At 45.6% G+C, this 13,823-nt stretch overlaps 2 protein-coding genes across 5 annotated transcripts in view; one reads left to right on the top strand and one right to left on the bottom strand.

The window, feature by feature from the left end:
* Positions 1-8,825, bottom strand: part of hip1 (huntingtin interacting protein 1) — a 33,834-nt gene extending 25,009 nt beyond the window's left edge. The window contains exons 1-2 of one of the 3 annotated variants that reach the window (XM_078098410.1): positions 2,583-2,806; positions 2,266-2,334 (exon numbers count right to left, since the gene is read on the bottom strand). In XM_078098410.1, the coding sequence (XP_077954536.1) occupies positions 2,266-2,283 (18 nt within the window). In that variant the 5' untranslated portion in view covers positions 2,284-2,334; positions 2,583-2,806. Of the gene's footprint in view, positions 1-2,265; positions 2,807-8,137 lie in introns of those variants that run through there. The other 2 variants (XM_040189694.2, XM_078098409.1) reach the window with 2 other exon arrangements.
* Positions 8,826-11,526: 2,701 nt separating this feature from the next.
* On the top strand, positions 11,527-13,756 carry bcl7bb (BAF chromatin remodeling complex subunit BCL7B b). 2 transcript variants are annotated; one of them, XM_040189686.2, is made up of 6 exons: positions 11,527-11,703; positions 12,199-12,274; positions 12,396-12,483; positions 12,588-12,746; positions 12,873-12,976; positions 13,123-13,756. In XM_040189686.2, the coding sequence occupies exons 1-6, from the start codon at positions 11,591-11,593 to the stop codon at positions 13,192-13,194; spliced, it is 612 nt and encodes a 203-aa protein (XP_040045620.1). In that variant the 5' UTR covers positions 11,527-11,590; the 3' UTR covers positions 13,195-13,756. The 2 variants fall into 2 exon arrangements, with proteins under 2 accessions (XP_040045620.1, XP_040045621.1); XM_040189687.2 differs by lacking the exon at positions 11,527-11,703 and adding an exon at positions 11,846-12,036.
* The last annotated feature ends 67 nt before the right edge of the window (positions 13,757-13,823 follow it).

The raw sequence follows: 13,823 nt of genomic DNA, 5'->3' as shown, positions 1-13,823 counted from the left end.
GCGTCCCCCCCCCCCCTTTAATAACGAGGCTTTTGGTGACGCGGATAAGCCCAGTGGGGATGACGCCGTTTCTTAAGAGCCCATTAAAAAAGATAAAAACATGAGAGCTTCAGGATATTTGCGACGTGGGACCTCAGAGCACCGGGCTTCTGTTACCGGAGGGCGGCAGCAGGCTGACAACACACACACACACACACACACACACACACACACACACATACACAGTTAAACTTGCAGGCCAACACCCCCCACGGCAGGTTTATGACCCCCTCCTAACAGGATGGCTTTCTGTAGTCTTGTGTGAAGGAGCCGGTGATGTCATGACGACACATTATGAAAGGAACATCTGTCCAGCCCGCTCGCACGTTACACCGAGCACGCGTGGACATCGGAGTCCGCCCTGTAGAACACGCGGGGGTGCGTTCTCCTGAAGGACCCCAATTAAACCGCTCCACAACAGCTCCTTCGGCAGGACTTTTTTTTATTAATAATGTTTGAGTGGCAGCTGTCACCTCGATTTGTTTAGGGAACCTTTTGCTGTGCATCTCTGGAGACGTTACTGAAGTGATGTGTGAGGCAGAAATAGGAAGCAAACAGGTGGCTCCTCTGTACACAAAGTATCAAAAATAGGAATAAAGATGTCCGATACAGACGATTGTTCATTTGTTTCCTTATTATAGCCCAAATAATAATATTAATGATAATCTGTGAACTTGTTGCATGTGGAGCAATGAATAAATCAACCATTGTGTTGATTGATACTTTTCTTTATAAAATAAAATAAAATCAGAGAGCCCTATTGGATAGAATTATAAGTATCAGCAGTCACTGCAATGACACATTAAAATGACCGTTTATCTGACATCTGCAGATATTTTAGCATCATTTCAACACCACACAACTCGGCGAAAAAGCTTTTTTTTTCGTGGAATGCAGTGGCCTTAAAACGGTCTCTTTCAGCGGTTTGTGAATGTAGTCCGCCGTGGCTGACAAGTCGTGCACCAACCCGGACGTTTGTTTTGGTACGACTCGGTCTCACAATAAACGGCTCAAAACAATAACAGCAGCCAGCAGAAGCAGCAGAAGAGCCTTGAGGGGTTGCTGCTGAACTGCTGCTTTCCCATAACGTCAAAAAGGTTTGACTTAAATAACCTGTAAAAGTGCAACCGAACGGAGATCCAGAGGAGGAGATTTTTGTCTGTGCCGTGTGCCCGCCGGCTGACTTTGTTTGGGCAGCTGTGATGCATTTCAGTCATCAGGAGGATTTCCCCGTTCCAGTTATGAAAGGAGAATGACTGGATCCTGACCCTCTTCATACATGTTCTACTACACATGTTTACCGGTGTTCCTTCAATACAAACTCCTCAGAGGAGGATTGATTGGAAAGAGGGGTCCGGGAGTGCTTTCATCACCGGCCCTCCCCCACACCTACTATACCAGGACTAAAAAAAGTCCACCCATCCATCCATGTGGGCAGTGAAAGGCCAGTGTGGTTGCTCGGGCTTATGTGCACCTGCTCCAGTACAACCGGCCTTCATTGCCTCATTCACAGCAAAGATACACACACACACACACACAATTATATAATGTGTATATATATGCACACACAATCTGAAACTGTTTAGCTCCCAGACACAGTTGAATAGATTGTTCGTACTGAGCTGCTTGTGACTTTGAATTCATACCGTATCCCTTTAATTCGTGCAGCACTGAGAGTGACACAAAGACACACTCTGGTCTTTTAGGTTCGCATCCAACGGGCATCAATACCAGCCGTCATTGACATTCACGGCACACGGTGAGCTGTGCTCTGCAGAGCGTTTTTCCTCCACCGACCTGCAGCTGGACAGCGAGCCACAGAGGACACGTCTCGGGGCCCAGAATGGAGTCCGCTAAAGGCGCGTCGATGCCCGCGCCGCGGACACACCGGGGCCGGGCAGAGGTTGCGGTTCTTTAATCGGCCCCGTTTAACAGCATTGTACATGGCGCGTTCCCCCCCACAAGGCGTGAGTGCATTTAAACGGCTCCTCCATTATTGTGGCACCCCGAGGTCCACAGCACAACACGAGCACACAACGAGCAGCTTGCACGGAACACGACTTGCATGTGATCGCGCAAAAAGCTCATATATGTGTGTGTGTGGGGGGGGCAACGGGACGTCTCGGTCACCACCTCATTAAAAAAAACACGTTTGTACGTCCTGCGGTTGTCCTTATTTTTTTTTAACCAAAACTCAACAACTACAACAAAAACTTTAGCACTTACTACTTTGCTGAGGTCCATGGTGGCGCGCGGCGGGGAGGATCCTCACGGTGGAGCGGGACAGGAGACCCGCTGCACCCGGCCGCGGAGGGATCGGAAACGGGAAAGCGATCGAGGCAACAGATGCATTTGGGAGGAGAAGTATGGAGAGGGAGGGGGGGTGAAGGGAGGGAGGGGGGGGAGTCGGCCGTTAGCTCAACATGTGTCCCGATTTGGTATTAAAACGCTCTCCTATCCTTCCTTCTTTCCTTGCCTCCTTCCCTCCCGCGTTCCTTCTCTTTTTTTTTTCTCCCTCCGCTGTGCCTTACTTGCTCCCTTACCGGTGAGAGGACTCCCGCTGATGACCCGCTCGTTTACGCTCCACGCCGCCCGCCCCCACCAGTCCGCCCGTGCGCATCGGCCCACATGGCGGCTGAGTCCGGAGAATCGGTGGGGGAGTGGGGCGGTGGGGGGGTGGGGGGGGACACCTTTTATTTTGCGCAGACAGCCCGCTCTGCTGTCGGACAATAGTAGCGCGCAGCCCGCAGAGAGGGGCTGTGCTTAGGACCCCGGTGGGGCGCAAGCTAGGGTTCGGGGACCGAAGTGGTCCCTGTAAGTAGGGGAGGTGACCTCCAGGATATGGGGGGGAAAACAGCTGCATTTCCGCTGTGGGCCCCTTTTTATGAGGAGGGGGGGTCATCACTCATTGTTTTTGCTTTTGTGTGGTTCATGTGACCTGCAGCAGCAGGGGGGCGACAAACTAGTTTTGCAATAAGTAAGTAATTAAGCAAACATCTTGTGGGAGGTTCCTTGGGGTGGGGATGTAAATAGCCATTCATTAAAAGGTCATTTGCAAGGAAGCCGTCTGCCTCCCCTCCTGCTCAGTGGCCCATAAAAACACAATATAAGACCGTAGCCACAACCACCGTTGTTATAAACCACTAAAAGCAAGAATTTGAAAGAAAACCCTGCAAACGCTCAAGAGTGACTGAAAGCGGATATTCCACTTTTTTTATTCAAATCCATTGGACCCGGTTGGTTTTAGATGTGAATCATCATTGTTGCGGGTGTGTTTGCAATAAAGCCTTGAAACAAGTTTCATAGAAGAAAAGGGGAGGGGGGGGGGGGGGGTTGACATCAACCATGAGAGCAATTCTAGGTGGCTGGTGCCCCCATCTGGTTTCTCTGAGAGTCTCCAACAGCGGCTTCTTTCTTCAATGCAGAGTTGAGCTTGTGTTTGATGTTTTAAGGTACGCGGCTGCCGCAGAAGACATTCCGACATGTAGGAGGTTTATATGTGTAAATAACAAAAAGGAATTCATTAATGGCTGAATGTTTTTGTTTTTTTCTTGACAAATCCCACCTAACTAGGAGAGTTTTATCCTTGCAGGTTTGTTTCCAAATGTCATTACAATCCCCAAACACTTATTTATTCAGCGATTTGGTTTAATAGAGTGTCTGTAAATGTGGACCCAGCCACAGACAGAGAGGTGACACCTCTTGGGCCTCTTGGAGACATTGTTTTCCTTGAGGGGGGACTTTTAGAACCATCACCATTAGTTATTTCTCCTGCATATAACAATTGCTGGATGCCGTTCCTTGCAGTATACACTGAATGTCGCCAGGGATATTTTCTAGATTTGGATGTGCAAAAAGACAGGATGTGGACGGACACTTGGGACAAATGCTCACCAGAGCTCAGGGTTGCTGTAACACATGCTCGGTCATGCATATATTGGGCACAGCCTGCGAAATGCTAAAATCTGATTTTAAAAAATGCATTTCAGTTCAGCAACACTGATTGCTACAAACTGACTAATGTAAATATAGTACGTAATGTGTGATATGCAGTAGTGCTCTTGCACTGTTTCATATACACGTGGAGTAGCAATTCAATACTTGTGTTACCGATTCAATAGTTTTAGGTGGACTATCCAATCAGAACTCTGCATGTGGATCTCATCAGAAACAAAAATGCCCACAGGTTACATTTCTAAATCCAGGATTCACTATACAGTCAAAGCACATCAGCTGATCGGCCGAGACCGGGCCAGCCGCAATAATCAATACGCTACTCATTACACTGGCGGACCCGCTCGTTTACGCTCCACGCCGGGCCGCTCAACATAAACGTCTGACTCCAGACAATGCCGTCTCTTTTCCAGCAAGTCTCTTCACTTCCTGGTACGGCGTGGGCCCTTCATTGGGGGGGGGCAGAGGGAGGGGAGGGGGGAGGTCAGCCTCACAGAACATTTCTCACATACATCCGTCCTACTCGTTCTCTGCGTGGCTTCTCACTCGCCCAAAACGGCTTTAAAACTTCACAGTGCGTCGTCGCATCGTCAGCATCTCTCCGTTTAAAATGCTTTGTTTTTAAAGCAACAGAGACGTTTGTTCCTCCTCAAGGTCTGTTAAAAGGCAACAAATATATGAGAGGAGTCTTGATGTCAACAATATGCAGACGTCTAACTGAAGCTCCAGATGTAGTGCAGAAAATGTGATTTGCAACATAGAACCCCGATGTCATAACAGCAGTCTGCAGCTTATAATAATGAATAATATACTGTTGCTTGGCTTAGGACTGTCTTGCATTTGATGACTATTTAAAATGAGGCCGCTCACGTTGAATCTGGCTAATTATCATACCACGCGCTTACCGCGACGATGTGGGCTTCAGACTGACTTTTGACCTTTGACCTACCTGCCTTTCCGCGGCGTGAAACACAGACGAGGACTCCGAAAACAACCTGAGAACCAAAGCCATTGTTAATGCCGCCAGGAACTCATCGGTGCACTTTGTTCCACTTACTGACCCGTCACTCACGTCCAGCTCTATTATTCTACAGTCAGTCAGTGCAACGAGGCCACAAACCGCCGCCTGCTGTTTCTGCTGCCTCTGTGCTTTTAATGGTCTCGCTCTCATGCCTGCATACTTGTCTCTGTCTGTGTGTGTGCGCGCTGCATGTGCGCGGATATCCCGTCCATGACTTCCCTCCATTCTGGAATGCAGGATGTGAAAAATGGGACCGAAGGAAGACTCGAGACAAATGGAGGGGAAAAACGACATGGGCGAAGACAAAAGACGGAGGGGTAAGAGAGCACGAGAGAGACGGACTGATTCAATATCTCTCGTCTACGTCGGCCCTGCTGAGTCTTGCATGTGCCCGACGGCCGGGGGCCCCGCTCCTCCCCTGAATTCCACAGCGATCGGGGTGCAAACGGGGTGTCCACACATACTGTACAACCGTGGTTCCCAGCAAGGGGTACATCTGCAGTGCTGCACTGGAAACTCAGTCAGTAGGCGAGCAGAGCGGTTGAAAAAGTTAGTTTTAAAAGTCATGAATTACCGGTAGTAGTAAGTGTATTGTAATTAAAAAATGTACCGTGGGAGTAAAAGATAACTATTGAAATAGTTATGGATAAACTGTGAAGAACGAAAGCAGTACTGGGTAAATGATTGAACAGATAGAAAACTAATGTTATTCTAAAAGGGGTTAAAAAGTCACGCATCTGCTTCTTGGAGGGGAGGAAAAACAGATGCGACCTTGACCAAACGGACCGTTGAGATATAGATGAGACGGGAGCATTTTGCGTCGCTACGCCAACTGCAAACCCCGCGCGTACTCAAACGCAGAAACAAGAAGGAGGTGGAAGGAGGAGGCCGGCGGCCTGCAGTCCAATTCTGAGGTCGTAATTATGGAACATTCGATGTGGTGACACTGAAGGGCTCTCGCTGTCCCATCTGAGGAACTGGTGCCCCAGACGTTTTCCAAAAGCCCTCATTACGGTTCATATGTGTGCAGAAAATACCACCTACACCCGCTTTAAAAAAAAAAAAACCCTCTCCTGGCCGCCGGCAGCCGGGAGGCGGTTTTGCTCTGATGAGGCATCTCTGACATTCTGAGGCCTTTCGATGAACCTCGATCCATTCAAGCGTTTAGAAGTAACTTGTGATTTACTTTTTGGTTTCCTTTCTGCTATTAAGGACACAATAGAAAAAAAAACAACAACATCCAATTACGTTTGCTCGAGACAAACCCGAGGACTAAATCTCCCCTAAACACTGAATTAAAGAGTCGGCTGCTATTACGAGGCAAAACGTGTCATTAAAAACGAGCGCCGTGTGCTGTCCGCCGGCCCTGTTTTTTTATAACCCTGTGTGGACGTATGACAGAGAGGATTTCGAACACGCCCCGGTTGTTTACCCGACTCAACAGAGACAGACGAGCGCTTCTCAGAATACGCGTTTCACTCTACTTTGGCTTTAGTGGTCTTGAGTGCACGCTGCACATGTTCACATGCAGGTAACTGGGGAAAACATCTCAGAAATATCGATGGCAACAAACTTCAACGACGATGAAAAAGTTTTGGATGTTGTTGTGTGGAGGAACTTCCTACTTAATACGGGCTTATTGACGTAAACGTGTTGGCATTCCCTCGGCTTTATGTCTGAAACCAGAGCGCGGGGAGGTGACAGACAGATACGCAGACAGACAGGAGGTGAAAAGCAGCCACCCAGCAGATTTACGCAGCTTTGGAGCGCAACAGATCAGATGAGATTATCTCTTGCTGATCCCCTGAAAAGTAGACCGCAGATTCATTGATTCCTGCACGGCTGTGGATCCCCCAGTCAAAAATCAACCTCGCGGGAAAATAAAGTCAAACAACACACGGTAAAAAAATCAGTGACTCAATTACATGCCCCAGCATTACACAATTGGCACCATTGGCAACAACAAAGAGGGTGGACGTGTTGGAGCATTGATTTATCGCTTCACAACGGCAGCAGGGAACTGATCAACGCGCTTGATTTAAAAAGGATCTTAAATAATAGCTTGATTCCTGCTCATTCCCCCGCAGATTACGCTGTGACCCTGGAGACCACTCCGCCCTGACACACTTCCAGAGGGGTGTGTGTGTGTGTTGGGGGGGGGGGTCTCAGGAGCATGACAGTGACCTAGTGACCAGGCTCGGGACACTTAAAGCCACGCACGCGTCCCTCCCGGCCTCTAATCCTCGCTGCTAATGTCCCAGATGGGACCGAGGGAAAGGATGAACAACCATCCGGACGCGGGCGAGATGACAAATGCGGAACTGTCCAATTTGAGCAGCCCGCCGTATAACACGGGAGAAGGAGCCACGTCGTGGCGGTTTGTGCCGTCGCGATCTGACCTACTTTTCGCCCGCTTTCCCTCCCTTGTGCCTGCTCTTGGGGGAGAGGGAAGGGGGGAGACCACCAGGGCAGGAAGCAGCAGCCTCCACTGCATGACCACAGCATACATACATACATACATACATACATACATACATACATACATACAGTATGGCCACTGGGAAAGCACTTCATGGAAAAACATTCATCAGAGACCATGAGAGAAACATAAAAATAAACAAAGAGAAATCACTGCATGTATCCAATTTGGATCTCATCCTTCCATCTTGATCTCCTGCCTCGAGGCCTCCAGAGGGCACTGACCGCCTGTCATACGTGTGTCTCCACACAGCTCCACTCTGTGCTGCGGATGAGACTCAGTTATCTCAATTGTTTTTTTAAAAGGCCTTTGACCTACATTCCAACAGCCCTTCATGTTGTACCGTGGACTCGTTCGTATCTCTGGCTGATCGCAGGGGGCGCGACACGCGGAACACATCCCATCATCTGGTGATCGTCCATGAAGGGAACGGTGAGTCCAGAAGCGGTTCCTAACAACGTGTGTGTCGGTTCCTCTCCGTGGTTCCTGAGCTCCGATCCTCACGTCAAACATCTCCCAGTGGACACGGTTTAATTTACGAGGTGACAGCGAGTGTCCCGCACGGCGCGAGCCAGGATCCTCATCCCACGCGTTCTGGGATAACTACGCTAAATATATTAAAAGAAGTCCCGATGCGACCGTACCTGCCCTCGCTCGAAGGTCTCCTTCTCCAGCTCCAGGCTGTTGGCCCCTCCGGTGGTCCGTCGGATCACTTTGGGGATCGCGTTGGGTACTTGCTGCATGGAGCTCTTCACTCGATCCATTGTCGCGTTTTTTTCCCCTTATTTTTCCCAACAGCAGCGGGAAACAAAAACACAAGTTTCAGCCGATAAACAGGCTGGACTTTAATGCAATTGTTTGCAATAAACGCCGCGCTAACTATGGCGGGCAGCAGTCCACGCCGCGCTGGACTCGTCGCCCCGTCGGGTCATCTGGCCTCTGGTGACAGGAGCGGTCCGAACCGCACGAGCGTGAAGCGAGCGCGGGCTGGAGGGCGACGACACTTCCGCTTTTCAAAATAAAGCTCCCGGGCGGTTTACGGTCTGCAATTATTCAATGTTTGTCTGTAAACGTGAAAAAAATGTCTGATTGAAATAGAGTAAGAATAATATGGAGTCATGTTTAATATGTTATTGTCATAATTTACTGCCACTTAGGTGCTGGGAGTGTAACCAAAAAGAACGGGTGACATTTTGCATTATTTCTAGTTCACATTATCACTGTCCAAATGTCAATATGGTGCATGAGGAATTTCATCTAGAAGCTTGTAGGAAAAGAACACAAACGTACAAGCTTTAGCTGAAGGGTATGAGGAGACTATTCAGCTGCATGCTGATGTTTGTCGCTGGTTTGGGGATTTTTCTCTGGCTCCTCCCAATGATGTCAGCCACTGTGGTCCGCCCCCTCCATCGACAACGAAACCCGCCCCCTCCCTCCGCCCCCCAAAAACACTGTATCATTTTACGTATATTGCAAAAAATCAGATACTTTTGGTTTTACAATATCATATATTAGAATATTAGAAAAATATATTGAATTCAATATTTTAAAATCATAATCTTCAATATAATTTTCCAAATGTATGAATACGAACTAGGGGTGTGTGTATATATATATATATATATATATATATATATATATATATATATATATATATATATATATATATATATATATATATAAGAACACATGAGCAAAGTAAAATCGTTAAAGGTTTGAATGCATTGTCATGTTCGATGACGACGATCACATTTTGCTAAAAAGACCCAAATTCCTTGTCTCTGCCAATGCAGTACTTCATGCTATATGCTCTGAGGGAAATTAGGGAATGAATTCCCTCATGGTGTCTGTTAGGGTTTCGGAAAGCCCTCGAGGGAGGCCTCACTCCTTTGTTCTCGTCCCGGCCAGAAACGAAGAATCAAAAGAGTCAGCTAGCTTAAATTCAAAAATCAAAAAGTATTTAATAACTAAACAACGTTATAAGGAATACAATTACAAAGTGAAATACAAAGCGAACAGTAAAATATTTCGCGAAAAAGAGAATTCTCTGAGCAAGTCTAAAGCGACTTATCAAAGCGGCTGCAGGAAAATTCTAACAGTCCTTTCCCCACTTTGGTCCTTTGAAAACTCTTGAGGTGTGTCTTCTTTGGTGCATTTGAATGTCATTGGCTTCTTCTTCAGAGTGTCTCCTCCTGGATTGTCCCCTTCACATCGAGGTGTGACGCTGCAATTGTAACCTGAAACCTCTCTGTACTATCTGTCCCTCACATTCCAACACATTCAATGTAGATACATTTGGCTTTATGCCTCAATGAGTGAATATAACAAAGCATACATAGTTTAAGTCATCATCTTATAACTAGTACACCTTAATTACAACACATCATTAATGATCACCGTTCATCACACTTCATCATAAGATCTAAGACAGTTCATGTGGTCCAATTCTCAAGACATTTGCCTCAATCGGCTGTCTTGCATTAAGTTGTTCATTTACCTGACAGGAGAAAAAACTTCCAAAAAACCCTCTTTGGGGATAAACTTGGGAGAAATCCATAAAGGACGGAAATCAGTTTGGTAATAGGCTAGCTGGTTAAAAAAAGATGACCCTTCTCTTCTATTCTAGGTAAGATATAGGTAAACAGTGAGTGATTTTCTGTCAGTGATCATCCCAATGCAACAGGTTCAACCTTTGCTCTCAGGCATGGAAGAATGTTTGCTCGGCACAACTCAAGGCCACCGTCTGCTGGTCACTGATGGGAACTAGAAGTCAAAACCATAGTCCACATTTCACAGAGATTTGTCTGTTCATGGACATACTAGTAAGGTCCTGTGTTTTGCATCTACAAAAAATACATGAAAAGCAGAAATATCTATTATGTCAAGAAAAGGCAGCTGGATGTTTACATTAAACATTAAAATTAGATCCTTAAGTAAAAGTACCAGGACCACAATGTAAAAATACTTCACTATAAGTAAATGTTGTGCATTTAAAATCCCACTTTGGTAAACGTACAAAATTATAATTCAAATAATGTAGGCCTACTATAAGTATAAAAAGTAGGCCTAGTCATTACCATATTTGATTTGTAATACTCATGCATTACTGCATAAGAAGAGTTTAACAGCTGAAGCTGAGATGGAGCGGGTTTTAAAATGGGTATAGGGCACTTGATCCCAACCTGGGGATTAGGCCCCTCAGAGTCACAAGATAAATATGAGTGGCCGTTAGATGATTATTGGAGTAGTACATGTTTTAGATCTGCAACTAAAATGTGGTCAAATTTGGGAATATTCTCAATCTTTGCTTTCTGGGATAAGATTTTGTTGCTTTTTAGGCCTCAGACCATTATCTTAATGAAGCCATCTGAAAAGTCCAGAACAGAAATCATTCTTCTGTACCAATCTTTGCAAAACATCTACTATGGGAAGAGGGGGGTGTTTGCTTTGTTGATGGCTACAAGATAAAAAGGTCGGGTTCCACTTGCTTCATCTTTAACTAAGCTTTCATAGAATCGTTATCTGGATAGTGAACTACACATGACCTGTCACATCATTCTTTTGGACTAAAAATACAATTTAGACACATTATGAAACTTTTTGTTATCTATCTTTATAGATATAGATTTACACAGACAACGAATATTTTGTTTCCCTGGGACTTGATGTAAAACAAAAAAAACAAACCCAAGATAATAGGCTAAAGAAATGTAAAGTGCATTAAGTAAAGGCTGAAAAATTCTGGGCTTCTGGGGGTTTGTGTCCCTGCTGGTCAGTTCCGGGAAAATATTGCTGAAATGTATTGACATCTTAGATTACAGTTGCATATAATGAAAATAATCAAGGAAAGTAAACATACTTCAAAAGTACATGAAATTATGCATTGTGAATAGGAACTTCCAACCCGTATGAATAAATAAACAACACCAAATGTGCAAACCCTTTCATTATAGTAAATACTTTATCAGCAGGATTCTAAGGTAAGATAAGCAACCAAAAAAAAGCAACCAAGGAAAATGAGACGATGAAATCTCGCGAGATTACCACTGTAACGGAGGACTGGGGCTTGGTCTGGAAGTTTTCAGATGCATCTGTAGATGAATCATAACAGCATCAAGATGTCGGGACGAACAGGCCGCGCTGAGACCCGAAGTCGGGCTAAAGATGACATTAAAAAGGTCCTGGCTGCCATCGAGAAGGTGCGCAAATGGTACGTAAGGTGCCCGGGGTACAATATGGAGGGAAATGTATTAGTGACTGTAGCCTGATATCTGCTGCGACGCTCAACAAACTTCAGTCGGAAAAGTTAGATGATTGACGGCGCTTTTGACCAATCAATGCCCGAGCTTGACAGTGAAGGCGGGGCTAACGCGAGTTTTTTTTCTCTTTTTTTCCGCCGAGAGCTGTCAATATGGCCACAGCCTCACATGCCGCCGTAATGTAACGGCCGTCCCGTAGTCACATAACAGCAGCATCGATGAGCACCGTCGGACATCTGTCCTCTCGGGGTGTTTTACACGCCCGTCTAGAGCAAACGACGGATGTAAGTGAGCGTAACGGAGCGTAACGGTGGGCAGAAAAAGGGGCACGAGCATGTAGCCCCGTGTTACGGATTGATGCTACCGACGCAGACGGTGTGGTGTCGGACCCGCGTTGAGCTCATTGCGAGAACATACTAATAAATCCCAACTCGTTTCATTAACAGGGAGAAGAAATGGGTGACTGTTGGAGACACATCCTTACGCATATTCAAGTGGGTGCCAGTAACAGAAACCAAGCAGGTGGGGGCCTCTGCCACGTAAAAACACGACCGCGTTTATGGTTTTTTTTGTTCTTTTAACGTGCGTGGTTGCGTCAGTAGCCTGATTTTACATCGCCTCTTTCTTTCTTTCTTTTTATCAGATATATCGCACCAAATCCACAGGTGGAGACGTTAGAGGAATGAAGGATGTGGTGCTGGAAAATGCTAACTCTTTACTGGATTTCACTGGTGAGTTCAGTATTTAATAGAATAATGGAGCCGTCCCGTAGTGTATTGAAAAGCCCAAATATCACATGACAAAACACGTAAAAGAAAACGATGCATTCCCCCAGATGAAAACAGCAACCAGAGCTTTCTGTCGGACGTTTACCAGCCCAAAATGGATAACAGCAGCAGCACCTCCAGCTCGCAGCAGGTCAGCCCTCCTCACACCTCAGGCCTCCGGACTGAGGACTCCCAGCCCCCGATGCTGGGCCACGAGAGTGTGGATGGTATACTTCTACTCAATTCTTTTTTTGTTCAAACGTCAGATACCGTATTTGAGTATAACATGGGCCCCCTGGAAGCTGAGTGCTGCATTGATGGGTACGTGTTTCCACCTTTCTTTGTGAACGCAGAGCCAGTTCATTTAGGCCAGGAGGGGGCTGATGAGCCTCCCACCCTCACCAAAGAGGATCTGCTCTCATCGGGAGCTGTTCGACAGAGCACCCCAGACACACAGGTTGACGGGTCGAAGGATAACCGAACCATTTTCCCTGATGAAACATGAATGAAATGCATAATAAATTCCCTATCTTTGGGGTCCGTAGGATGGTACAAAATGTATGTGACCATTTGAGTAACATTGCGCCCCTATTTATTCAACAGGAGGAATTGGAGGAATCAGGAGCGCCCCCTTTAAAGAAGATTTGCTCAGGAGAAAATGCTGTTATGAGATAGCTCATTTATAATAATTTTGTCAAAATGCATAAAATCCCTGTCCTCAATCAGATTAGCTCAACTTTGAAAAACAATTATATGTTTTTTTAAACATATTTACGCAAATTTTACATTTCAGCAAAGTGGGGATAAAATATTTACAGCTTGATCTTTGTTAAATTTCAAAGGTCAATGTGTTTTTTCAAATAAATGTCGGGGAATTTTCACGGCAACTTTGTGTGGCGAGTCACTGCTGTTGCAGGCAGTGTATTTCAACTTACATGCTGTACATGTTTTTCGGCTACCTTTTTATAATTTACTCATAATGGAGTTGAGCTTTACTTTTGCATGTGTCCTATTTTTGAGGTTTACAGGCCATTTTAAAAGGTATTAAATGTGTATCTTTATGCAAATTGATGTTTAGATGTGCCATTTTTTATTAAATACCACATACTTTCTGGAACCAATTTTCTTTTTTGGCTTGTCATATGCAAGAAAATGTTTTTTTTTAAATATTAAAAACATAATTTGCCCATGAATGTAACTGCTGACATTGTAAACCATAATAAATGCTACTTTTTAATTCCATTGCAATTAATTGGGGCTGCAGTCGATGCTTCGATCGTTACTCATTATATCTTCTACATTAA

Source organism: Gasterosteus aculeatus, chromosome 1 (assembly GCF_964276395.1).
Source record: "Gasterosteus aculeatus chromosome 1, fGasAcu3.hap1.1, whole genome shotgun sequence".
In the NCBI taxonomy this organism is placed as follows: Eukaryota; Metazoa; Chordata; class Actinopteri; order Perciformes; family Gasterosteidae; genus Gasterosteus; species Gasterosteus aculeatus.
The sequence above is the reverse complement of the archived record's forward strand: the minus strand, read 5'-3'. Positions and strand labels throughout refer to the sequence as shown.

Bases quoted from the DNA above. Each gene is read 5' to 3' on its own strand.
- bcl7bb (XM_040189686.2), top strand. From the start codon at position 11,591: ATGAATCATAACAGCATCAAGATGTCGGGACGAACAGGCCGCGCTGAG. The intron at 11,704-12,198 runs GTACGTAAGGTG...TTTCATTAACAG, and splicing joins ATCGAGAAGGTGCGCAAATG to GGAGAAGAAATGGGTGACTG. The intron at 12,977-13,122 runs GTTGACGGGTCG...TTTATTCAACAG, and splicing joins AGAGCACCCCAGACACACAG to GAGGAATTGGAGGAATCAGG.